The 25,788-nt window shown below is 39.3% G+C and overlaps 1 protein-coding gene across 1 annotated transcript in view; it reads right to left on the bottom strand.

Annotated features, from left to right (window-relative positions):
* Window positions 1-8,254: 8,254 nt before the first annotated feature.
* Window positions 8,255-25,788, bottom strand: part of Tmed8 (transmembrane p24 trafficking protein family member 8) — a 41,413-nt gene continuing 23,879 nt past the window's right edge. Inside the window, exons 2-6 of the mRNA XM_026402018.2 lie at window positions 19,598-19,661; window positions 13,401-13,530; window positions 11,283-11,409; window positions 10,765-11,070; window positions 8,255-9,335 (exon numbers count right to left, since the gene is read on the bottom strand). Of these exons, the coding sequence (XP_026257803.2) occupies window positions 9,118-9,335; window positions 10,765-11,070; window positions 11,283-11,409; window positions 13,401-13,530; window positions 19,598-19,661 (845 nt within the window). The 3' untranslated portion in view covers window positions 8,255-9,117. The remainder of the gene's footprint in view (window positions 9,336-10,764; window positions 11,071-11,282; window positions 11,410-13,400; window positions 13,531-19,597; window positions 19,662-25,788) is intronic.

Genomic DNA, 25,788 nt, shown 5'->3' with positions numbered 1-25,788 from the left:
ACCGTCCTCCAGAGACCCAGGCATGGTTAATTGAGAGGAACCCTTTTCTCTAGTCCCGTAGGAACTTTGCTGAGAAATTCCCTGCAGAGTTCCTCAAGCTCTTCTGAGGTTGAGCTCCTGACCTACCTATTATCTCATTATCAAGCAGTATGACTAGCCTCACTCCATAAATGCACATTAAATTCAAAGATGTCCTTCCTGTACAATTGTGGCTGACTCTCCCTTCCCGAATGTCTGTCTCCTCCCATGCTCTTCTAATTCCTCTTTTGGGGGCTTAGAATAAAATAAAGGAACAAATTTTTTCCTACATGCATAGACTTTTCTCTAGTGGTCAGATCAAATGGCTTAGCAATAATTAAGCTTTCACAAACTTTTTTTTTAAGTTGTAGATGGACACAATACCTTTTTATTTTATTTATTTATATGTGGTGCTGAGGATCGAACCCAGTGCCTCACATGCTAGGCAAGCACTCTACCACTGAGCTACAACCCTAGCTCCTCCACAAATGGTTTTAAAAACAACCTCCTCTGTGACTCCTTCAGGTCTTCAAATAAATTCTTATATTTGGGTGTCAACCAAAGACCTTCTTAGTCTGTTATGCCACTATAACAAAATAACCAAGATTGGATATTTTTTTAAAGAGCAGAGATTTATTTTCTCACAGTTCTGGAGGCTAGGAAGTCCAAGATCAGGACAGCTGGTTCAGTGTCTGGTGAGGGCTTGGTCTCTTTCCAGATTAGTGCCTTCAGTGTGATACTAAAAGAGGCAGAAGGATAAAAAGGGCTTAAATAGTTCCTCCAGCTTCCTTTTTTAAGGTACTGATCACCTCCCAAAGGACCCACCTCTCTTAATCCTGTTGCTTTAGGGATTAAGTTTCAACCTGAATTTTGAAATAGTAAAGGCAATCACCTTTTCAGGGGACATTTTTCAATAGTAGCTTCTCTCAAAAGGCTGAGTGAGTGGTCAAAGTCCTTCTTCATTTCTATATCACTTGTCAGATCTGTGAGGGACATTCAGCAGACCCCTGATATGCAGTCTTCCTAGAGTGGGAGTGGCCACAGTAGATGAAGAGCAGATGTTGGAGTGGCCTGATCCTGTATCGGATGTGCAAGGTCTTCCAACTGGATGGAAGTAATAAGACACAGCAAATGCTTTGGAAGGAGTAAAGCAGGAAGGAGGTGCTGCCAGGAGACACCTGAGAACAAATCAAAAAGCACAGGAATTGTTTTCCACAGGCGTTTTACATAGTTATTAAGGAAAGTGATAAACTTATTAGATAAGCAGGTAAATACACATGTTCATATGATAAATATTTGTTTTATTGGCTCCTCTTGATTGCATGGCCACAGGTGCCATTCTGCTATGGGAGAATACTCTGAACTTAGAGCACTGTCGTGATTAAGCCTGAACTATGTGGGTTAAAGAACATCAAGGCTGAGTATTAAGAGCTATAATTCGTGAGCTGCCTTATATAATGCTGGGCTGTCAAAGTCAAGGATTTGACCATTATGAAAGCTTTTAAAAGTTAAAAAATAATCTTAATTCTGTCATATATTAGAGTGACATAATAGACCCAGTGTCCCAACCATGACTTTGAAGATCCTTAGCTACATGTAAGCTGCCTAGGCATTTTATTGTTGGCTATGGTGTACTTTCATAGGCAGATTATATTCATTTAACTCACAGTTATTTCATATCTTTCCTTATACTTCAGCCTCTAGGATATGTTGCAAATGAAAGCAGAGAATGACCTGACAGGCTCATCTTAGAGTCACAGATAGCACTGAACAAAGTATTGAAATGGCATCCTGCCCTGCTCAGATGAGTCCTTGCTTTGTAATGAGGCGCCAGGAATGTAAAGAGGCAGTGTTTTAAAAGATGTCAAGATATGTTATGGCTTCATACTTGCAAATAAAAACAGGATGAATTAAATATCCCCAGACTATGTTAATGAATAACCTGGTATTCAAAGTACTGGTGCCAAGTTTGAAGAGTATGTTTGTTCATGTGGAGATGAACATCACTAGGGACCAAATCCTGACTAAAATTCAATGTTCTATTCATCATAACTATAAACCCAATTTTTTACAAACCTAGCTTCCAGTTTTTTCTTTTCTTTTCTTTTTTAGTTGTCAATGGATCTTTATTTTATTTATTGATATGTGGTGCGGAGGATCGAACCTGGTGCCTCACACATGCTAGGCAAGCGCTCTGCCACTGAGCCACCACCCCAGCTCTCCCAGTTCTTAATATTCTGCCCTGAATTTAAATGAAGACAAAAAATCTATCATTAATCTTCATCCTCTTTCAAAATTTACATAATCTGATAGGTTATAAAGGAATTCACAGAATAGCTTTCCTTGTGAGATGAAGAGGAAAGAGAAAAGAGTTTGATGTAAATCAAGTAAAAACACAACTCAAATGTTCCAGGTGCACAGTGAAAAAGTTTATTTATGACAGATTTCAAAACTCAGAAGAGAAGACAAAGAAATGCACAAAAGCATCACAAAACTGTTACATAATATAAAAACACTGAGAACTGAGCTATTTAAAGAACCATAGCTCAGGATCATCACTGTATCACAGCAACACACTCAATGCCACAGGGTGATAAAATATGGTATTGTAAAAGAAAAACCTCTCAGCAGGACACAAGACTCAAATACAATTTGGTACAGAGTTCTTAACGTGGAAATTATAGGAAATATTGACAGCATTTCTCATGAGGGTGACATGTAAAACAAGTTGATAAATGATTAGTTAGGATACTTTTATATAAAAAAGACAAAACTGTGATACAGATTTCCTTCCAGACCCCTTTTGTAAAGTCAGCATCAGTGAATGATGTAGCACAGTACGGAAAGAACATCTTCATGGTTGCCAATTGCTTAAATATTTATCAGGAAAACATGATCGCTTTTCAATCAACTGATAGATCTGAGTGATGGCACGAAAGCAGGACCTCCAGAAACGTGAGCTACATGCTGTGCAGCAGTGGTTTAGGAAATCTTCAAGCACCTCCCTGCACTCCCATCATCCATTCCCAGTCTGCTTTCTTCCAGTCCATCACTCTGACTACATGCATTTGTAAATGCTTTTGGTTTTTTTTACAAAGCATCCCAGCGTTTCCTCTGGGAATTTCAAAACGCTTCCCATTGTTATTAAGGAAATATGGATACACCAGAGTCATGGGTCATGGGATTGCTTTCTCCAGATTTGACTTGTTCTTTAACATAACTAAATGGAAATAACTCAACTGGATTAAATAAAAGCTAATTCACTTATGGGATAATAATTTCAAAAAGGAACACAATAGTATTTTTAACAGAGAATTTCTTAGTAAAATGTACTATTCAGGACATGAGAGAAGGAATTAAGATAATGATTTCCAGATGATTCCTGGCCTGAACCTAAGAATCAACAATGACAATCAATAACAAGGAGCATTACGGACGAGGCATTTCAACCCTGAGTGATGAGGAGAGTTCAGGAAGAGCCCCTTAAGTTGACAGTGAACTGTGGGCTCTTTGGCAATACTATGTACTATGATATTTCAACCCAAACTTCAGAATTCTTCATGAACCTGTATCAGAACTTTAGAAAATATGCTTTGTCCCTGAAAGTCATTTCACCTAATTTTTCATCCTCAAATAAGCCAAAACTATCTTCTTAAAATGATACAAAAAACTGAAATTTCATCTAGTAGCCTATGTGTCTAGAATTCTAGGGCACCTTTTCATCATATCTTAGGATGAAAAAAAGCCATGACGGTATCTGTGGCACAAATGCCTTGGGCTTAGAAGAATTCAAGGTACATAAAACAGAAATCAGATGATGAGTTCAAACCAGTGGCCAGGACTACAGATAACGTCACAGCCAGTGTCTTGCCCTTGGACTTGGTTTGTGAGGAATGACAATTTATAAATGAGCCATACCATCTATACTATTGCAGTCTGTAGACTATTCATTGTATTTCCTTAGCTTGGAGATAAGGGATTCAAATAGGAGAGGTTCTATGTAACCTTCTTGGTTCAAGCAGGAACAATGAGACACTTCAGAGGGAACAGTGATTCTGAAACCTGCTTAACAAAGTTTCTCTTTGGGTCACAAATTCTGCCCTAACCTCACCACCTAAATAATGGGATGTACTTGGGAATGCCCAGAAGTGCTAGATGGATTAGACAGAGCAAAAGACAGCCACTGACCGTCACCTGACACACACAGCCAAAGCAGTACTCGCCTGTCTCCTCCCATTCCCATAGAGGTCACCAGAGGCAGAGCACTGGATCAGTGGAAAGCAAACACCCAGGTGTGAGTGATTTTCTTTTATACCAGGGATCAAACCCGGGGTCACTTAACCACTGAGCCACATCCCCAGCACTTCTTTTTTATGTTTTATTTTGAATCAGGGTCTCACTAAATTATTGAAGTTAGTTTCAAATTTGCAATCCTCCTGGGATTACAGACGTGTGCCACCGCACCTGGTATCTCATGACTGATTTTCAATACTCATTCCCTACTTCCTCCCTGAGCACAATCACAATGAATACAAGGATTTGCCCTCTGTCAAACAGTCTTCACAAGCCTACCTCCTAAAACAGCAACGGAGTTACCTTCCTTCCTTCCACCAGACAGGTTGGCTTTCTATCTTCAACCACCTTGACTCTGCAGGGGTGGTAGGCTTCTTTATTGAGACAAATTTTGGTTTCTAGGCATTCTTCACTTTGGGCAATGTGGAAAGAAACTTAAAGAGGTTGCTGTGGATCTTTTAGCCCCAGGAAAAAACTATTAAGTAGAAAGTTTAATGGGGGAAGAATGAGAGTAGCCTGCTGTACTAGGTACCCTGTGTCTGCCCATCCAACACAGGCTAACCATGCCCCTTCGGTTGGCCTGTGGGGGTCTATGTGTTACCCAAACCCCCTCCTGTAGTTCTAGGCTCATCTGTGATGTTGGTCAAATGACCATCCCCTTCTTGGCCATATTCAGACCACATCTGGAACTGACTCCTCTCAGCCTCTCTCTAATTCTACCATTTTTCCATGGCACTAAATGCTTTTAAATCCCAAAGAACAGAGAGATGAAATGAATCCTCACGTCAGGATTACACTTAGCAGAGGAGACCTACTAGGTGGTCCTGTTGGAAAAGTCAGCAAATTGGGCTTGGGAATCCCCCAGAAAGCACAAGAAAACCAGGAAAGCTCCTGGCTTAGAGAATAATTCCAGTGAATGAAATGCAACTCAAACATTCAATGAATCCCAGGATATATTTCATAGCTCTGCTCTCCCTCCTGTTTTATCCTGATAGCACTCCTTTTGATCAATTTAAAAGGCAGTTCTCAAGCCACAAGAAACTGTTTACCTTGCACCCCTGCCACCCTCTGCTAGAACTAGTCTTTCATGTAAATACAGAGTCCCTCAGCTCCATACCTTACAACCACAGACTGAGGCTAAAGGCAACTTTTTTGCAGAAAAGTGGTCTTTAAAAATAAAATATAAAAACACAGACTTTAGGGCTTGGGTTTCACCTAATTCTCTCAAAGAGGGAGAAAATTAGGTGGGGCTTATCAAAATACAAAATTTGTATACTATGAATTTCACAATATATAATCCCATTGATTAATAAAAGGCAGCACGCTTATGAATTTAACTCTTCTATATCCCTACTAAAATGAAATAATACTTTTTTTTAAAAGTTCATTTTGTTTTCCTAAATAGATTAAAATATTTTAAAAAGCATACAAATCAATTAATTAAAAATTAAGCATAGTCTAATTTCAAGTTGCTACCTACTTTAGTGATAAAGGAGGATTGAGTTTGAATTTCAGAGTCCTGAGGGTGTATCATAAAGCAATAGAGATTAGAATCAAGTCTTTCTAGAGCAGCCTCCCAATTACCCTCACACTGAAATGCCAGTTAGAGGGAATGGTGGCAGAAATCATAGCCTGAGGGAAGGCAGAAAGACAGCATGAATTTTGAAAGATGAAAAAGAAAAAGAACCATTATTGTGAAGGCCACGTCTCAGGTAATTCAGGTTGAATGAAACAGGTCTGCTAAAAACCAGGGGCACCCTGACACAGGAGAGCTGGTGCTCTCTATGCAGGGAACATTCTCTAACTTGTCAAAAGCACAAAAAGTTAGAATCATCTTTCTTTAAAATTAGCACTTTATGATTTTAAGATCTACATGGCATGTATGTGTGTTTATATTTATTTTTTGTTTACTGAAGTTTTTCATAGTAAAATGTTGGAAAATCAACTTTAAATAGAACTTCCTTTCCAAATGCCCCATCTATCAACAAAGTAGGAAAATGAAACGGACTGAAAAAATTTTAGAACTCAACTATTCTGTGTGGAGAATTCCAAGATCTGCCCTACAGACTTTCTTCCAAACTGTTTGTTAATATTTACTTGAGCTCCGGAGAATAGAGTGAGAGTGACAGCCAGGGATCTTCATTTCACTGTTTGATAAACATGGATAAGGACAGCCTGAGGAAGTGGCCACCTTTTAGAATTCGCTGGGCTGTGGGTTCTCAAGTAATTTTACCTGTGCTTTAGTAAATAACTTTTGTCTCTAAAGTTCAATTATTCCAAAAATTTAATATGAGAATAGTAAATGCATTAGACTGTGAGATTATCTTCTTTTAGCTATTTGTGCTAATGAAACCAAGAAACACTATGGAGGAAAAAACAGTAAGGAATGCCCAGGACTTCAAAATGACCAGACAATAGCAGGCACATAGAGGTGATGAAAACAAGTCCCCCAGGGTTCCCTGATACAACAGAACCAGGATTCCAAAGAAAATAAGCAAAGAGACTCTTGTGACAAAAATAAAAAAATAAAAGGTGCATGTTATCCCTGGGAGCTTGCTACCTGTGACCTGATAGCTCCATATTTGAGATAAAGTCATAGATTGATAATAAACAGGAAAAAATAAGCAAGGCTTTCAACGACTGAAAAACAGCTCAGTAGAAAATTATTTTACAAAGACCATATTTGATTAGCTAAGGCATGATTCAACTTCATGATGAAAGAGTGGCCACAAAGCTATGTAACGAATGACCCATGACATATTTGCTCTCCACTGCCCAAACAGTCACTAAAATAATTTCTTACAAGATATATAAATGTTGGCCAGTGTGATCCTCTACAAAACACATTTGCAGTGATACAATAATGGAGGTATGATGCCACTCAAGAGAACGGAATGCCATGGCAATCCACAACACCCTATCCTACTTTCGGCTTTGCTCCCAGGAGAACAGAGGCTTAGGACTCATGGTCCTTTGTTCCTGACACAGACACTATTACAGACCTACTGGGAGGAGTCTTGCTGTTCAAGTGACCACTCCTGTAGGAGGATAGGCTTGGGGTGAGGAACCCACACAACAAAGGAATGAGCCAAAGAAAACATCATGAAAAGGTGTCAGAGGAGGCAAAGGACTTTGAAATCCTGGAATCACAGTGATTGGCTAGTCACTGATTGGCTAGTCAATTCCTCTGCACTCAATTCCCAGAGAACAAGTAGGCTCCCTCGCCATTTAGAACTCCTCACAGGAGTGCTGGACTGCACCTACACGTGGGGCAGGCTGCAGTCATCCATCTCTGAAGGGGCAGACGCCTCCCAGAGCATCACAGGACTGACCTGTAGGAATGAACATAGTCACCTCCCAAATTCTCCTACAATCATTTTTAACTCTATTGAAGAGGTGGCCTCAGTGGCTCAGAACAGATGGGAAAGCCTTCTGAGAAACAGAAGAAACTGTTTCAAAGGCAAAAATGAAATGTGCTTAAAAAATAAATAAATAAATAAATCTAATTATTCAAAATTCAACGGGAGTAACAGACTTCACACAGGAACAAGAAACAAAGAGGAACAGATGACTGCTGGAGTCCTGGCCTCACCCTGTTCTCCTTCTTCCCCAGAGGCCCTGGCACCCGGAGGCTGCCCGCTGCAGCACCACAGCACTCTGGCATTCGTAGGCCTCGGGGTGAACAGAGTGAGGAAGGCTGTCACCAGATGCAAGCTTTGGTCAGGTAAAGAACATGTACAATCAGCAGCAGTCCCTTTCCTAAGGGACTTTGAACACCAAAAGCTTTTAGCCCTCAATACAAAAAACCCTAAATCCAGAAACTTTGAAAATCTGATTGGGTTTCACTGCATTTAATTCCAAACCAAACAAACAAACAAAAAATGTGGTGGGGGAATCTGGAGTGTTTTTTTTTTTTTTTCTTTTTTAAACCTCTCTCTGATGATATCCCTCTTTCTTGGATTAAATTTTTTAAAAATTGAGTAACACTAGAATTTCAAGGGTGGATTCCAAGATCAATTCAGTATCTAATTTCCACCCTTTCTCCATCAACTGCCAGTGGCCTTGGTAAGGGAAAGTAGCTCTTGGAACAGAAAGTGATAGAGCCCATTTTTTCCTCCCAGAAGATCTTAGGTTACACTGATCATCACTTTAGATTGCATGAAAGTTCTTGCTGTATGGCAAAAACACAGACTTAGGAAAGAGAAAAAAGGAGGGGTCTAGCCATCAGGAATAATAGTACCCCTCCAAGGCAGTGAGGTCTCGCAGCCTGTGCTAGAGAACAAGAATACCCAGCAGGCAGGAATATGGCAGTGGTGAGAGGATGGACAGAGCTTTCTCTGTCCAAGACACTGGGCTCCTTCATGGGCAATGTGCTTTTCCCTCTTCTGGCACCTTAAAAAGTAAAATGGGTGGGTGCCACTGAACACACTGGCATATAGGCTCTCAAGAGGAGCAAGCAGCAACCTGACTGATAAACCTTGTACCAACACCAATCTATTTGTAAAAGACATCATCCTACTTCCTTTGAGGCTTTTCCTGATAGGTGCCTTCAAAGAGGGATTTGCTGGCATCTGAAGCAACAAGAGCATGAGTCAGGGACCACAGAACAGGGGACTACACCACCACCTGCAGAAGCCAAGAAGGGGAAAAAGCTACACGGGGTCAACAGTCAGGCATGCCAGGCAGGACGTGAGGCTCAGGAGCCTCCCGCGGAACTTTCAGCTCTTGTCTATCTAAAACAAGAGGCTCCGGCTGGCAGCCTGCGTCAGCCAGCAAATACAGCCTGCCCTCTGTCTCAGCAGTCCTTCAGCTAGTATAGTAGATGTGGAAGTAGAGAGTCTTGTTGCGTAGCAGAGAGTAGGAGTTGTCAAACTTGAGCAGGTAGATACCCTCACCAGGGTAGTCATGGCTGCCAGCCTGCACATCTCGGTGGCTGTCCCGCCGGTACACAGGCATGACTTCCCCATAGCGACCCCGTAGGGAACTCCTGGAACCTCTCTCCACATCTCCCACTGGGACAGGTTCTGCAGAAGCAAACAGCAGTATTTGGATATGAGTTCAGAGATGAACACATCCTACTGGATGGTGAGATGATGAGCCAGGTAACCTCATGATTTCAGTGAGAAGGGGAGGTGCCTTTGGCTTCCTATTATAGGGAACTGAAAAATGTCTGGTGATTTTTTTTTTTTTTTTTTTTTTTTTTTTGGTCAAAACAGTGACTACTGAGTGACACTGGCATTTAGTGCTCCAGGGTGCAGGAGTGCTAAAGTCAGGCTACCGCTATAACAAAGTAGTGACCCATCCCAAATGCCAATAATGTCTACACTGAGAAACAGTGAGTTAGCCTGATGAGCTCCAAACGTGTCTGGGTATTTCTGGGGGGTAGAATGACATATTTAGATGGGAATATCAAGAAATTCTTTCATTCAGTAGGTGAAAGGACTAGCCAACATGAGTAGGAAATGCAGATAAACATGTTGTACAGAGAGACCCCAAAACTTCCACTTGGTTTCCTAAAAAGCAGCAAATAAGACATAAGGTTCTTCTCTAAGTACCTGTAGATTTCCTTGCAGACGCAAAGAAGCAAGCTAAGGAACTGATTTTAAGATTCTATAAAAAACTACAAAAAACAGCTAAAGCTTAGAATCTACTCTTAGATTACCTCCCCCCTCAAAATATCTCAGGGCCATCGTGAGTAAGCACTACAAGTAACAGCTAGAATGGAGCAGAGACTACTTTTTTCTTTTTCTTCTTCTTCTTGTACACGGTACTGGGGATTGAATCCAAGGGCACTCTACCAGTGAGCTACACACTAGCCCTTTTTATTTTTTTTATTTTGAGACATGGTCTCACTAAGTTGTCCAGGCTAACCTTGAACTCCCAGCTTTCTGAGTAGCTGGGATTACAGGTGTGCAGCACCACACCCAGCTCAGATACTACTTGTAAACTGCTCTAGCCATGAAGTGAGCAGTCAGACAGCTAAGACAGTTTACATGGAAGAAAAAAAGGGTACATTTAGCAAATTCACTCATTTTGGCTCCATGTTAAGAATAAATAGCCCTAAAATAAGAGAGAAATGCAACATAACTTCAGGTTTCCACGTGATGTGAAAAACCCAGCTTCTACATACAGAAGCAGTGACTCCTCTCTCTCTGCTCCAACCCTATAGCCACCCCCAGAAAAAAGGTTGAGGAAACAATTAGGTACTGATTAAAAGGAAAGAAAATTTCAGCTAATGCCTCAATACCAACCCTACTGGACTGTTCTCTGAGGGTCTGACTTTGGCCCGCACCTTTTAACTTTAGCTTGTGATGCTGGATTCTGTGCCCACAGTGCTGCTGGATCCCTTCACACCTGCATTCTAAGGAGGACTGCTACAACCCAAGAAGTAGTCACTAGAAGTCAGGCTAAGGTAGAAATGAAAACTGCAAATTATGTTAAAATTAAATTTACCTTCAATTTCCTCCTCCTCTTCTTCTTCTTCATCCTCTTCCTCACTGGAATCACTGACCTGCACAGTTATATCAGTGCTGGTTACAGGGGTCCAGTCAAAATAAACTCCAAAGCCAATATCATAGTCATCAGTTGCAAACTCCCAGCAGACACGCTTCCCCTCTGGATGAGTGGGTACCCGGATGGTCACCACCTCACCCCGTTTCACCACCAGACGGCTGTTCTTCTCTTTGCCCAGCTTGCTTTTGAATTCCTTCACCTTGGCAAAGGTCCAGATGCATGGAGGAGCCATCAGAGGTGGGGAAACTGAAAGGACAGGAAGTATGCTATTGGAAAACTGTGGAGAAATGCTCCCACACCCAGCATTTTGCTTAGGGAGGTTGCCACAAAGACATTCTTGCTATTGGCTTCTCTCACTTCTTTTCATAAGTCATTTTCTTCCCTTCCACCTGCCTACCTTTCTTTACATGTCTATTAGAAATTTAAAAAAACATTTTCTGTATTTCTAGAGGTCTTACCTCTCCTGTGGTCCCCCAGAAGATCTGCAGATTCCAAATCAGCTGAAAGAATATCAATAGCTCCTGTATGCTCAGACTGGATCATAACAATGTCTCCAGACCTTTGTGGAACTCGGTACTTGGCCATCTGCACATCAGAACTCTGGTTAAAGGACACACTGAAGTGGCAGATTCCAATTAACCTCTTTCTAAATGAAAGTGAGCCCCCCCTCCCCTACTTCTCCCAGTACCCCAATTTGAAGCTTAACATGCTATTCAATATTCCTTTTTTTCCAAGTTCAAGTTGCTAATAAATTCTTCTTTTTCTAATTTTTTTTTAAGTATGAGTAATTGAACCCAGGAGTCACACGTGCTAGGCAAGTGCTCTACCACTGAGTTATATCCCCAGTCCTTTTATTCTATGTTTTTATTTTGATACGGGGCCTTGAAAGGTTGCCCAGGCTAACCCAGAGCTTGCCATCCTCCTGCCTCAGCCTCCCAAGTAGCTGGGATAGACACCACACCATGCTAAATTCTACTTTAAAAGAAAAATGTTCCTTGGGTTAAGGATTCTTTCTTGTTCTTTCCTACATTTTGCAATTTTACAGAAGTCTTTTTGCTCCATACCCTTTCACAATTCTTCCCCACAAACATCCTCTCAGCTTGCTCCTGCCTTTGGCATCCAGTGTTCTGGGCCATGCCTGGTCTCACCTTAGCCTGCATAGCACTGTCTGTGGCTTCTCTCATGCCAGTGCTCCCATCATCTAGCTCAACTCCCACTCTGCCACACAGCCTCTGGCTACAAGATTTACTTCTACACTGAGGCTATGTCCCACTCAAGGGTTACTTCTATATGACTATCAGCCAGTTCATCAAAATGCTGCATAGAGAAACTGATTTCCAGTCTCAGTCTGTTCCCCCTCCCTCTCATTTTCACTCTCCCTCTCTTCTTCCCTCCCTCTCCTTCATCTACACCTCAAGCTCTCACCCTCAACATTACTATGTTCTATAAACAATTTCATCTTAGAGCAGCCCCAGGATTTGCATTTGAAGAGTGCACTTGCTGCCCGATACCTGACATGTATGGACGAATACAAATGGCACTTGATACCCAAAGCCCTCGATAACCCCTACAGTAGCCTACTCTCTCTCTATGCTGGGTTTCCCTTCAAATCACTCAGACTGTTTCATGGTATTATGCCTTATTCCCTTCTCCAGCTGGGACACACCTACTGAAATCTACACCTACTGCCCACTGGGGAAAGTGCAGCAGCGAGTCAGCAATACAGTTAGGAAGCTGGAATTGTATTTGTGAGAAAGAAATAAATCAAGTTTACAGTGCATCCAGGCTAGGTTTTCACAGTATCTGTTTTGGCAGAATAAGCAATCCAGTTATTATCTCCATTGCTAGATGAAGTGAATCAGACTTTGACTAGTGTGCTAAAGGAATCCTTCCTTTTCCAAAAGGTTGAACAACAGATTTCATTTGTAACTCATTTAGCTGCATAGCCATAGCCTCAGTTTCCTCATTTGATAAAGGGGGTCACAATGGTATCCATCTTGCAAGGCTGTTCTCAGAATAAATAGTGTTATAGATAAAAAACTTATGTAAACTATAAAGCATTATACAAATGTTATTATAATGCTTGCTGCTTTTATTAAATAGTGATTATTATTATAATATCTATGCTAATAATAATACATACAATCCCCACCATCCATATCTCTATGGCAAGAAGACCTCTGTGGCAAGAGGACCACCGCTTATCAACACCACTTTTACAGAATCTTTACCATAAATACTAAGTAAAACTTCCACAGAAAAGTGAAACTAAAATAGTCCAATGCCAAGGTCCTTCACATCAAGAGGATTTTAGAGAACACTGAACACTTAACATTTCTTCCAAAACTTCAGTTTTTGAAAAGGTACCTATTATGTGCTAATACAATAACAGGCCCTGTGGGAGATACAGATAATCATTCACAAAACAATTAAGAGTGAAATGCTATAAAGGGAACAAAGAGAGAATTCTGGAAGCAAGGTCACTATGGTTTCTAACTCCAACCCTTCCATTATGTATCTAAATTTTGGTGCCCCAAACTCCTCTGTATGAGAGCGAGCCAGAATATGCTCCCTACCTGGTTGCGGACGTGGGCCTGGTCTGCAGGCAGCAAATGCTGTTCCACCAAAGCTGGAGCCTTGGAGGGATTGGTTGCTCCCTGCAGATCTTCTGTGGCATCCTTACTCACTGGACATACCATCTGTGGCCTCCCAGAAGAAGAGAGCATGTCAATTCAAGGGCTCTTCAGAAAGGCACAACAGTCTTGGAGAAACTCTGAAATAAAACAGGGTTCAAAGGACACCCCACCTCCACTCTCTGCCTTCTGCATTTAGGTCCATTGTCACTTCAGTTCCCCGCTGCCAGGGGCTGAACTGGCCCACAGTAAGGCATTGACCACGAGTGGGCACATGGACTGACAAAGCTGGGTCCCAGGCTCTGAGAACCATAGAAAACAGCTCCGTCATCTGACATGGATTCCCAGTCTGATTTTCTTTGTTGGTGTTATTTCTATTATTTATTTTAACAGACAAATAAAAATTGTACATATTTATGTGTAAAATATTATACACACACACACACACACACACACACAAACACTGTGGAATGATCAAATGAGGCTAATTAATACACTCATCACCTCACATAATTTTTTGTGTGTGAGAACATTTAAAATCTATTAGCAATTTTTAAGTATAAAAAATTATTATTAACCATAGTCACCATAGTATGCAAAGATCTCCAGGACTTACTCCCCCCATCTCACTGAAGCCTTGAACCCTTTGACTAGCCCCTCCCTATTCTATCCTATGCCCTGACCTGTGCATAACCACCATCCTACTCTCCGCTTTCATGAGTCTGACTATTCCTCACTCTGGGACGTACTCCACACGATTTCAACAGATAGAATGAGTTTGGTTCTACACAGTCACCAGAAGGAAGCAAGGGGTGGGAGGCCTGCCTAAGTCAGAGGCTGATGAACAGCAGTGCCAGATGATCTGCAAGGCCGTCCCTCCACAGTTACCTCAGGGGCAAAGTCTTTCAGCAGCTCTGTTTCATACCCAGGATATCCCAGTTCACTGCCAGAGGCAATTGCTTTTTTTTTTTTTTTTTTTTTGCTGGGGATCAAACCCAGTGCCTCCTGCATAACCAGCAACTACTCTCCCACGAAGCCGCATCCCAGCCTTTCCTTTTAAGCCCAATAATCAACTATCCTAATGACTGAAAACACAGCTATGTGAATAATTGATTTTGAAGAGGCAAAGGAATGATTCATGCGTCCCTCCATTTCTCTGGCTTCAGAGAGACTAGAATATGAATTAAGTATCAGGGCTGGAGCACAATACCCCAGGTCTTTTGAAAATCTGTTGCCAATAAAAAGTGACATGGCAGGTTGGGGTGTGACTCAGTGGTAGAGTGCTCGCCTAGCATGCATGAAGCACTGGGTTCAATCCTCAGCACCACATAAAAATAAAATAAAGATATTGTGTCCACCTAAAACTAAAATATAAATTTTTTTCAAACTGACATGGCTTTTTAGAGCAACAGTTATTAAGGATAGTTTGGGGATTCCTGCGGTCCTTAGGACCCTTCAGGGAGTCTGTAAAATCAAATACAACTAAAATCTGTGTTTTCATACTAATAATAAAATATTATTTCCTTTTAACTCTTACTGTCAAGAGTGGGCAGGGGAATTTTCCAGAGACATCTGACATTGCAACTTGAAGCAGAGATGAGAATCTAATTGGGCTTTTATTAAATCCAGGCATTAAAGAGATTTACAATGTCTACATTACTGTTACTTTGGAAATTAAGCTGCTTTTCTTTTAAAACGTGTTATTTAAACTAATACATATAAAGTTAAAAACTTTGTTGTTTTTAAGTGAATGAATAATTATTTTCTAATTTTTCATTTTAATTTCTAATATAGTAAATATTGACAGATAAAACTTGTCAGGTCGATGAAGGTGACTTAGGAACAAAGCACCAAGCAGCCCGCATGTGAAAGAAACACCCATCAGGCACTGAGGGAACTGCAGGGTCTCCTGGCCAACCCTGGATCTCAGCCAGTTCCCCCCACCAACTCCAGTGGGACAAGGGACTCTAAGAGCCCCTTTTCCTGTCCCAAGCCCTCCCTTCCTGCCCTAAGCCCCATCAAATTCCAGTCCTGTGGATCCCCTAGGCGGTTTCTCCGCAGACCCTCTTATCTGCTCTGTGGGTCTGACAGAGTTCCGCCCAGGAGTAGGATCTCAATAAATCCTCATAAGAGGCTTTTAAATCTGCCTCCTTTTGGTCACCACCATGGCCTGACCTTACAAAACTCACATAAAAAAAAGTTCTTTGGGATCCACAATAATATTTTAAAGTGTAAATATTTGATGCCCTATTTTAGGGCAACATTCTTTATTTCTTCTTTTCTCCTTTGTTAATGTAAACAAGAAAAGTAATTCTTAGTTTATAAATTATCTCTTCTTCAGATAAACAGAGCCATCTTTTGGATTATCCAAGGCCTTCCACCTATATCAGAGCAATCAAGAGAATCAGGCTTGCTTGAGTGATCCAGTGTAAGTTTTAAATTGGTCTGTGAGTTTATTTTAATACTTTTTAAAATACTTTTAATTAAACCCAGTAAACTTTTAGTCTGTTTCTGCTTCTTCTGTCCCCTCTTCTAGAAGGCAAGCCTAATGTCAGGGTCTGGGCCTCCTTCCTTCTGAATGCACAGCATGTAAAAGCAAGCCCCGCCCCCGAGCACTCTCACCTCATCTCCTAGAATCCCTAGTTTGTAGAAGGTTACTCCAGCAACTTCGGCCTCTGAATCTTTGATGCTCCTCAGTCACATCCAACACTCTTACTCCTCTCCGCTCCTGCTGTATCCTCTGCCTGCAGTAGTCTTCCTCTAGCTCACTTATGGCTGCCTTCTTCCTTCAGCTTTCTGCACCACTATTCCATTCTATGAGGTTCCCTAGATATAGGGTGTGAAATGGCTCTTCCTTCCCTGACCCTTTCACTCTTCATACCCTTACCCTGATTCATGTTTCTTCACTTAGTACTGCCTGACATACTATGTAACATATTTTATTGATTGCAAGATACACATTAGTTTATTGTGTAAATATTTTGTTAATATTTATTTTTTAGTTGTAGTTGGACACAATATCTTTATTTTATTTATTTATTTTTATCTAGTGCTGAGGATGGAACCCAGGGCCTTGCACGTGCTAGGCGAGCACTCTACAGCTAAGCCACAACCCCATCCCTCAGTTTTTGGGTTTTTTTTTTTTTTTTTTTTTTTTTTTTTAGTTTTTGGGTTTTAACAGAACTGAAATATAGGATCTCTTAAAAACTGATGATGTCTTAAAAGTGCCATAGGTCTAGACTAACACTGAGTTCTCCCACAGGAGGGCTGTGTGTGCTTCTCCCAGTGCAGGAACCTTACCAGCCTGAGACACCCTGAAATTAATTTCTCTTTAAGGATTTTGTTTATACCACATGAGCAGAGTGAATTAGACAACAAACTGATGACTATGATTTGTGATTCATATTCTCAGGGAAGGTATTTTTCCTCCCCTTAAACAATGCCAAGTTTGAGACATTCATATTTTCTTGCTGAGCTTTTCTGTGTCTCTATCTTTTAATTGAAGATGCAGGCTGTTGGTGTCCCTATTAGACTCTCTTTTTTGGTGGTACATCAGATAACAGCACATCTTACAGGTGAGATGACAACTCAGATTCTATGAAGCATGCTACATATTTGTTTTCTGTCTGCATCCCCCACTACAGTATAAGATCTGTGAGGCCAGTGAGTTGGACTGTTTTGTTCATTTGTAGTACCTTCAATACCAGGTATATAGTAGATGCTCAACAAATATTTAGTGAATGAATAAATAGTACACAACCCAAAATATTTGTTGAATTAATAAATGAATATGCTAGCTGGGCACAGTGGTGCATGCCTGTAATCCCCATGGCAGGAGGTGTCTGAGGCAGGAGAATTGCTGAGGTCAAAGCCAGCCTCAGCAACTCAGTGAGGCTCTAAGCAACTCATTGAGATCCTGTCTATAAAACACAAAAAACGAGCTGGGGATGTGGCTCAATGGTTGAGTGCCGGTGGGTACAATCCTTGGTACGAAAAAAAAAATTTTTAAATTAATTAATAAGCTAATTTTAACTTGGGAACAAAAAAGGAATTCTGGATCATATTACCATTTATAATATGGGATGGGGGGACTACACGAGTCAATCTGAATCATTTCCTTGATCTTTTTTTTTAATTTTTAATATTTATTTTTCAGTTTTCGGCGCACACAACATTTTTGTTTGTATGTGGTGCTGAGGATCAAACCCAGGTCACACGCATGCCAGGCGAGCGCGCTACTGCTTGAGCCATATCCCCAGCCCCATTTCCTTGATCTTACTGTGGCATCTAAAATTGAGTGTCAGGCTGGGGGTACAGCTCAATGGTAGAGGGCTTGCTAGCATGTGCAAGGCCCTGTGTTCAATTCCCAGGATCTCAAAAATAAAATAAAACTAAGTCTTTGCCTTTGAATATGTTATTTTGAACATATGGTTCTACTTATAAATTTTTTTAAAACTGGACATGCAACAGCCACATAAATTTATGTTCACATTAGCATTTTATGTCCTGGAGGATTACTGAAGGGTATTTTGGGAAAGAAAAATTGCAAATCACTTGATGGTGGTGATAAGTCACGTAGAGGAAAAATCTCCAAGTTAATTTAAGCTTTTCGGTTTGTGCTGAACTGGAACAGGGAGGACAGCCCAAAGGGTGGGGAGAGCCTGGCCAGCCTCACTAAAACGACAGAGAGTTTTGTTGCTTCCATTTCCTGTAGACACAAAATACAAGCACTAAGCTTCCAGCATCAGACCTGCTGGATTTTTTTCTTGACTCCCAAGATTTTAAATTAAATTTCCTTTGGTCTAAGAATGTTCTGTTTCTACTTCAAAAAATATATTTATTTTTAGGAGGATAAAACCATTCTGTGCCAAAATCTACCCTCCAAAGAGCCTTCAAATCAACATATGCAAAAAAGGAACAGAGGCAGGAAGATAGAAAGGAGTGGGGGGGGGGGGGCTTGATGAGAATGTGAACTGTCTCACATAACCAAAGCCTGGAGGAAGGTTGTTATATACAATAATTTAGCAGCTCTAAGCACAGAACTCAAAACCTCTATTCCTGGGACTGGGATTGTGGCTCAGTGGTAGAGCACTTGCCTCGCACGTGTGAAGCACTGGGTTCAATCCTCAGCACCACATAAAAATAAATAAACAAAATAAAGGTATTGTCCATCTATAACTAAAAAGAAAATATATACATATATACATACATAAAACCCTCTATTCCTGGTATGAGGATAAGCTATAGTTAAAAAAAAAAAGTAGGTATTTATTTCATTAGGGTTGAAGATTAAATGAGATAATACACTTTAACAGCTGGTATAATATTTAGCAAATAGGAATATTTGATATTTTGATATTATCATTACTATTATTATCATTATTACAGATAAATGTTTAATAAAGTATGAGTATTATTATCACCAACTATATTATAATATTAACCAAATTATTTCATACACAAAAAAAGAAAAAACTTATAAATATAACTCAAAAAGTTAAGAGATTTTTAAAATGCCTTTTGTGTGGGGCATGGACACCACAGATTTTAAATAACATACCATGAAACTATCAATTGGACTACAATATCCACTAGCTCTGTGTTCATCAATTATTAGAGTCACTAATTACTCCATTCATGTTTGGTTTTCTCTCATTCTAGACTTCAGAATTCTGCTATACACTCTGATATCAGTGATGGTGGGTAAATGTGATGGACAGGGAAGGAAATTATAACCTACAGTAACCTAGAGGTTATCATAATGGTTTAATTTGAAAATTACATGACAAAAAAATCGCCTTTAATTGTCTGTGTACACACACACATAGTTTAGGTTAAAAAAAAACTACATTCTCTCACAAGTCCACCTGGAGTCTATTTCAAGTGTTTTCATGCTTGAATAAAGTCTTCAGGAGCAGATTAACAACAACATGACACTAGATTATTTGTTGGTTTTATTCTATGAGAGTAAAAGAAAAATTTATAATAGATCTGACATTGTCCCCAGGCCCATTTAAGGCTGATTAATTACTTGTCATACCTCTTAAACTGCTGTCTGCTTCTTTCACCAATTCACCAATTTATTCTCAGAAGACAAAACTTCTGAATGCACTTTATCCAAAACAGTTTTTTTTCCCTACCTGTGGGGCGAGGGATGGGGTGCTAGATCAGAGATGGCCTTGGTGATTTCTAGATCTTCATTCTCTAGAAAATAATGGAAACAAAGAATCAATATCTGAGAGGGAACCCAATTATAATTATCTGTAACTTTAAAAAAATACTAGCAGTTTCAACCAAAAATATTTTGGGCATAAACTTTATATTCTCAGAGTCTCAGAACAAAAATGACTCAAGACATCACATCAAAGTATTCTCAAACCATCAAAACCCATTCATAAAAAAAGATAAGTCATTTTGCAAAACAAGTCCCCACAAAATTAATCCTAATTCAAGAATCATAATTCTCATAAAGTAGGCAGAACACAGAAGGCAGACTGGAATGTACAATGAAATGAACTGAATTCAGTGTCAAATTACAGAGTGTCACTTCTACATTCAGGTTACTGTATCCAATGTCAAGTAAGGGACTTTTGTGATTTAATTCATTTATTCATTCACCCATGATTTCTTGAATGAGTAGGTACCCTCAATAAATATACAAGTGAGGGCTAGGGATATAGTTCAGTTGGTAGCATGCTTGCCTCATATACACAAGGTCCTGGGTTCAAACCTCAGCATCATTAAAAGAAAGAAAGAAAGAAAGATATAAGTGAAATGCATAATGAGGGTCATGCTCCCAAGCTCTGGACAAGCTTGGTGTTACTGTTGCCATCTTGCAGGTAAGAAAACTAAGGGGGAGAGACTGTGCTCTTAAACATCAGGTGTTACTTAGTTTTGTGGTTTACTTGTTCAGCCTTTCCCTGTACACTCAGATAAAATCTGGTTTTCTACATTTAGATAGCCATTAGTTCAGTGCCCTCTGGTCAAGACAGAAAGAAACTGAAGCCCCAAGACCACTTTCTAATACAAAAATGAAATGTTTTTGATTTGGGTGGTACGGGGGATCAAACCAGGGACATTCTGCCACTGAACTACATCCCTAGCATTTTTTTTTTTTTTTGAGACACAGTCTCACTAAGTTGTCCAGGCTGGCCTTGAACTTGCAACCTTCCTGCCTCAGCCTCCTGAGTACAGGATTACAGGTGTGTGCCACTGTGCCCAATTAAAATAAAACTTAATGAGGTAAACCTCAAACACTGAGAATGTCATAAAAGTGAAAATGACAGGCAAATACTTGTGATCCAACCTTAATCTAGTCTCTATTTCTTGTATACAAATAGCCCTATATTTCTTTCTTGTCCATTTACAGTCTCGAGGGTAGAAACATCTTGAGCTCAGGCTACCCCATTTTCCTCTCAACAAAAGAACTGAGTCTAAGATGCTTGTCAGCTATTCCCCAGTTTCTGCCACTCTGTGAACAGACCCAATTCCCTGAAGGATAATGAGAATAGAAAGTTCTTCCCTATGCTGACTTAAGTGAAAACTGCTTCCTAATAAATTTACTCTGTAATCACTCCTCCCCACAACACCCTTTCAAAATATTTGTAGTCTGCCGTCACACTTCTCATAGGTTCCTTCTACCGGGGCTGGCCATCTCCATATCACAAGGCCTCTACTATGCAGGTCCTGTTTCATTGCTCCACTTCATTTGTTCCACTCAAAGTAAGGAGCTAAAACAAACAGCCATTTCAGATGTGCTCTAACCCATGCAGGGTACACCAGCAATAACCTCTTACTAAAGACACAATATTTTTTGGTATAACACCCCATCCAAGCACTAGATTTTTTTAACTGCTAATTTACTCTGTTGGCCTACATAAGTCAATCAAAGTTTCAGGGTTTCTAAAATCAACTTTTTCAAGCCCACTCCAACTTATGTTCTATTTTTGAGATACACTTTTGGAAAATAACTGACTTATTAACTTAAATTCAGAACTTTATATACCCATCTTATTTATTTCAAATTAAATTTTTGAAATTATACCCATAATGCTTTGTTCATTGTATAACAAATTAAATATTGATTAAAAAAATTTTGCATCTGCCCTTCCAAACTTTGTCCTTTAAAAAACTTTTTAAATATACAAGTAATCCAAAATTCACAATAGAAAAATCAGGAAATACTGATAAACAAAATAGCCACAGAAACACCAATAACTAAAACTCCACTAACCAAAGATAGCTACTATAAACAATTTGATGTATATCCTTTCAAAAATTTATTTACATATTTATACATATAAACACATAGGTAACAGTTGGCATTATGTATGTATATGTGTGTGTGTATGTGTGTGTGTGTGTGTGTGTGTGTGTGTAAGGGCTATCTCATCGTTTTAAACAGCTGCACCTTCCACCTACTAGTTTTGGCAATCAATCATGATCATTGTCTAAAACTGATAGATAATTTCATTAGAATCTGGTAAACTGTTTTTTCAATTCTAGCAAGCACTTATTTATTGTAATTCTTATATTAAAAAATAAACTTCTCCTCATCAACTATTTGGCTGTTATAAAATACTCATAAAAGAAAAGTAGGATGAAGAATTGATTCTAGGAGCCAGGCACAGTGGTAAATGCCTATAATCCCAATAGCTCAGGAGGCTGAGGCAGGATGATGGCAAGTTTGAGGCCAGCCTCAGCAACTTAGCAAGGCCCTAAGCAACTCAGTGACAAACCCTGTCTTAAAATTGAAAATAAATAATAAGGGTTGGGGGTGTAGCTCAATGGGAGAGTGCTTGCCTCACATTGTGAGGCACTGGGTTTGATCCTCAGCACCACATAAAAATAAATAAATACAGCTAAATTGTGTGTGTGTGTGTGTGTGTATACATCTTCAGTCATATGTATGTATGTATGTATATATATGTGTGTGTGTATATATATATATATATATATATATATATATATATATATATACATACATACACACACACACACACACACATACATATGACTGAAGATGTAGCCCAGTGGTAAAGCACCTCCAGGTTCAATCTCTAGTACCAAAAAGAGAAAAAAAATAAAGAAAAAAGAATTGATTCTACACCAACTATCAAAATACTGAGTTAGATTCATAGGTGAAGAATGATTATTTTTTAAAGTGCCATTAGAAATGTGGATTTTAACATATTTTATGTGTTTCAAGATTTCCTAGCTTTTGCCTATGGGAGCTCCTTAAAATTGGCTCTTATGTCCCTTTAACATGACTCAAGTAGTCTTGCTTAAAGCACAAGTTCCAGGCTCCTCTTATAAATGCCGTGCCCCAAACCTGGAATCAATCATTTCTCATGTGTCCTATTTTTGTTCATGTGACTCAGCATTTAGAAACTCCACCCTCATGCTGGGGATATAGCTCAGTTGGTAGAGTATTTGCCTCCCACAAGGCCCTGGGTTCAATCCCCAGCACCACAAGAAGGAAAAAAGAAAAAGAAAATCTACACTCATAAATGGCTAGATGCCGTTATGGGGGGAATGGGTTAATTATCCTGGGGATGGGTTAGTTATCATGGGAGTGGGTTTCTGATAAAAGGATGAGTTCAGTCACCTTCCCCATCGCTTATGTGTTCACTTCAGTTTCCTGCCATGAGATGACACAGCAAAAAGACTCTCACAAGAAATGACTTTGAATTTCCCAGCTTCCAGAAGTGTTTAAAATCTTTTGTTCTTTATAAATTACCCAGTCTCATATATTGTTATTGTTAGACCAGGATGAAAGAAAAGACCACTGACTCCAATTAAAATCAAATTAAAACAAGCTTATTATTTTGACCAGCCGGGCTGCCTCTCCCAACAAAAACCTCGGGAACAAGACAGCCCAGCAGCTTTCTTGCAGCCCAGCTTTATAGCCCAGAAAGTTACACAAAGGGGGGTTACAGATAACAAAACTTTGATGAGCATAACACAAATGGTAGTTTACATTTTTGCTGGCCCCGGCATCAGAATTTATGAAGGTCATTAGAGCCTCAGTGTCTAATAGAGAAATCTTTAATTATGTTACTCAGGGATGGATAATCATACCAGCAAACACCAAGCCTACCTGAGTAGGTTAGGAATATCTGTAGGCCTTAAACAAAACTTCTGTCTCTGGCAGCTCCTCTTGATAGTCTCTTTTTATAGTTATCAGGCAATTCTGTCTGAGCATCCTTCTTTGTAGCCTCCAGTCTTACTTATTTTGGGAGGCTAACATAAGGTGTATACCTTAAATAATAATAATAGTAATAATAATAATAATTATTATTATTATTATTTTAAATGTCCTGGAATGGCTGTGTTTTGGTTTTAACTGTCTTTGCTAATTGTTTAAGATGAAGCAGTCAAACTGACTTTTGTTTCTATCTATTGTTAACAGTCAGCTGAGTTTTTATGGGAGTCATTCCTGGGGAAACTTGAGAGCAGCTTCTCAGTTCTGCTAGTGTCATTTGTGCTAGGATGGGTCCAGGTCTTGCTTGACCATGTGGCTTCCCTTGGAAGCATCAGGGATGTCTCCCTCTCCGATGACCCTCCTCTTTATAGCAAATGCACTGATTGGCTTTCTGTTCTCCAGTGGTCTCATTAATCTCCCTGATCGGGAGGTTATGTGGCCCAGAGTTGCAAAGCTCTTTAGAGAAGTCCCCTGTTCCCTGGATTCAGATTGACTCAGAGGGCAAGAGCCAAATATTGGTTTTCTTGGCCCTTTTAATTTAACTTTAATTTTAAAACATAATCTTAAACATCCAGAAAATAAATTTTAACAGCCTTATATTAAGAGTACTGGGCTTTAATGTCTATAACTTTACAATTATTTATCTTTTTTATTTAATTGGGGTCTGTATTATCCTATCTATCTTGTAGGTGATGACTTGTTATCTTAAATTAACCCAGGTTATGTTCTTAAGGGAGGTTTATTGCTTTGCTAACAAAGGAGAAACAGTTCTTAAAGCAACACCTCTGCAAAACACAGGGACTCTTTAGATCATTTATAAGGAAATTACAAAATAAAATTAACAAGAGTAAAAACATATTTAGTTCGTGTAATGGCTATCCTGAATTTTGGCTGGGTTACACATTATATCCCCTGTTTGAGATCCTAGTAAACTTGACAGAAAAAAAAAAAACTTTTGAACATAACTTTATTTTTTTTTTAATATTTATTTTTTAGATTTCGGCGGACATAGCATCTTTGTTTGTATGTGGTGCTAAGGATCGAACTGGGCCGCATGCATGCCAGGTGAGCATTCTACCGCTTGAGCCACATCCCCAGCCCTGAACATAACTTTAAATGTACTGAAATCTGGCCTACTGCTTTCATAGTCATTCTCACACGTAGTAAGATGGGACACAGAGCCTATTCTCAGGTAAGGCAGGGCTCTTCATAAATCTTAAGTGCTCTAGTTCTGAAGCTGATCTTTGCTTTTTAAACATCATTTTACAAAGCTTACATAAATTGTTGCTCAAGTTTACATGAATATTAGCTAACACAATATAATATCACATCTAAAACATGAATTAAAGAAAGGCTGAAAATTTTTAACCTTTTGTGGAAAGGTAGCAAAATACTTTGTGCTTTACAATATTAACCTTTACATAGATTAGGCTCTTATTAACTTAAAAATACATTTAAATTGTTCCCCAATGTAAAAAGTAATATAAAACTTTACATATCTTATTGATAACAGGTAAATAAATCCCCAATATGTTTTTTTAATCTTAAAATTACCATACAACTTTAGAAGCTTGATACAATGCTTTTTTAAAGCTTCTACCTTACAGACTTGTATACCTGGAAGATATGAGCCCATTAATAGCATCACAATTATATTGATGTTTTAATATTAACCAAGTTTAGCTTTTAAAGAAATGACAGTACAATACTCTAAAATAACAGTTCTTATTTAACCAGTTGTTTAATTTTTATGGTTGCTTGCTCTAGAAAAAAAGAAATAAAATTTAATAAACACAATGGTATGGGTAAACTCATGTTTTAAGAAATTTTTTTTTTAAAGAGAGAGAGAATTTTAATATTTTTTTTAGTTTTCGGCGGACACAACATCCTTGTTTGTATGTGGTGCTGAGGATCGAACCCGGGCCACACGCATGCCAGGCAAGCGTGCTACCACTTGAGCCACATCCCCAGCCCAAGAAATTTTTGTCTTTTTTTACACATGACTGATTGTAAAAACAAACTTATACAGACCTTAGTAAATCAATCAGATATCTAACAAAAGTACTCATGAATGAGTAATCCCATATCAAATTTACTTTACTTATTTTAACAAAATATTAGACAAGT

This window comes from Urocitellus parryii, chromosome 6 (assembly GCF_045843805.1).
Source record: "Urocitellus parryii isolate mUroPar1 chromosome 6, mUroPar1.hap1, whole genome shotgun sequence".
NCBI classification, from domain to species: domain Eukaryota; kingdom Metazoa; phylum Chordata; class Mammalia; order Rodentia; family Sciuridae; genus Urocitellus; species Urocitellus parryii.
This window is presented reverse-complemented; position numbering and strand designations above follow the sequence as displayed.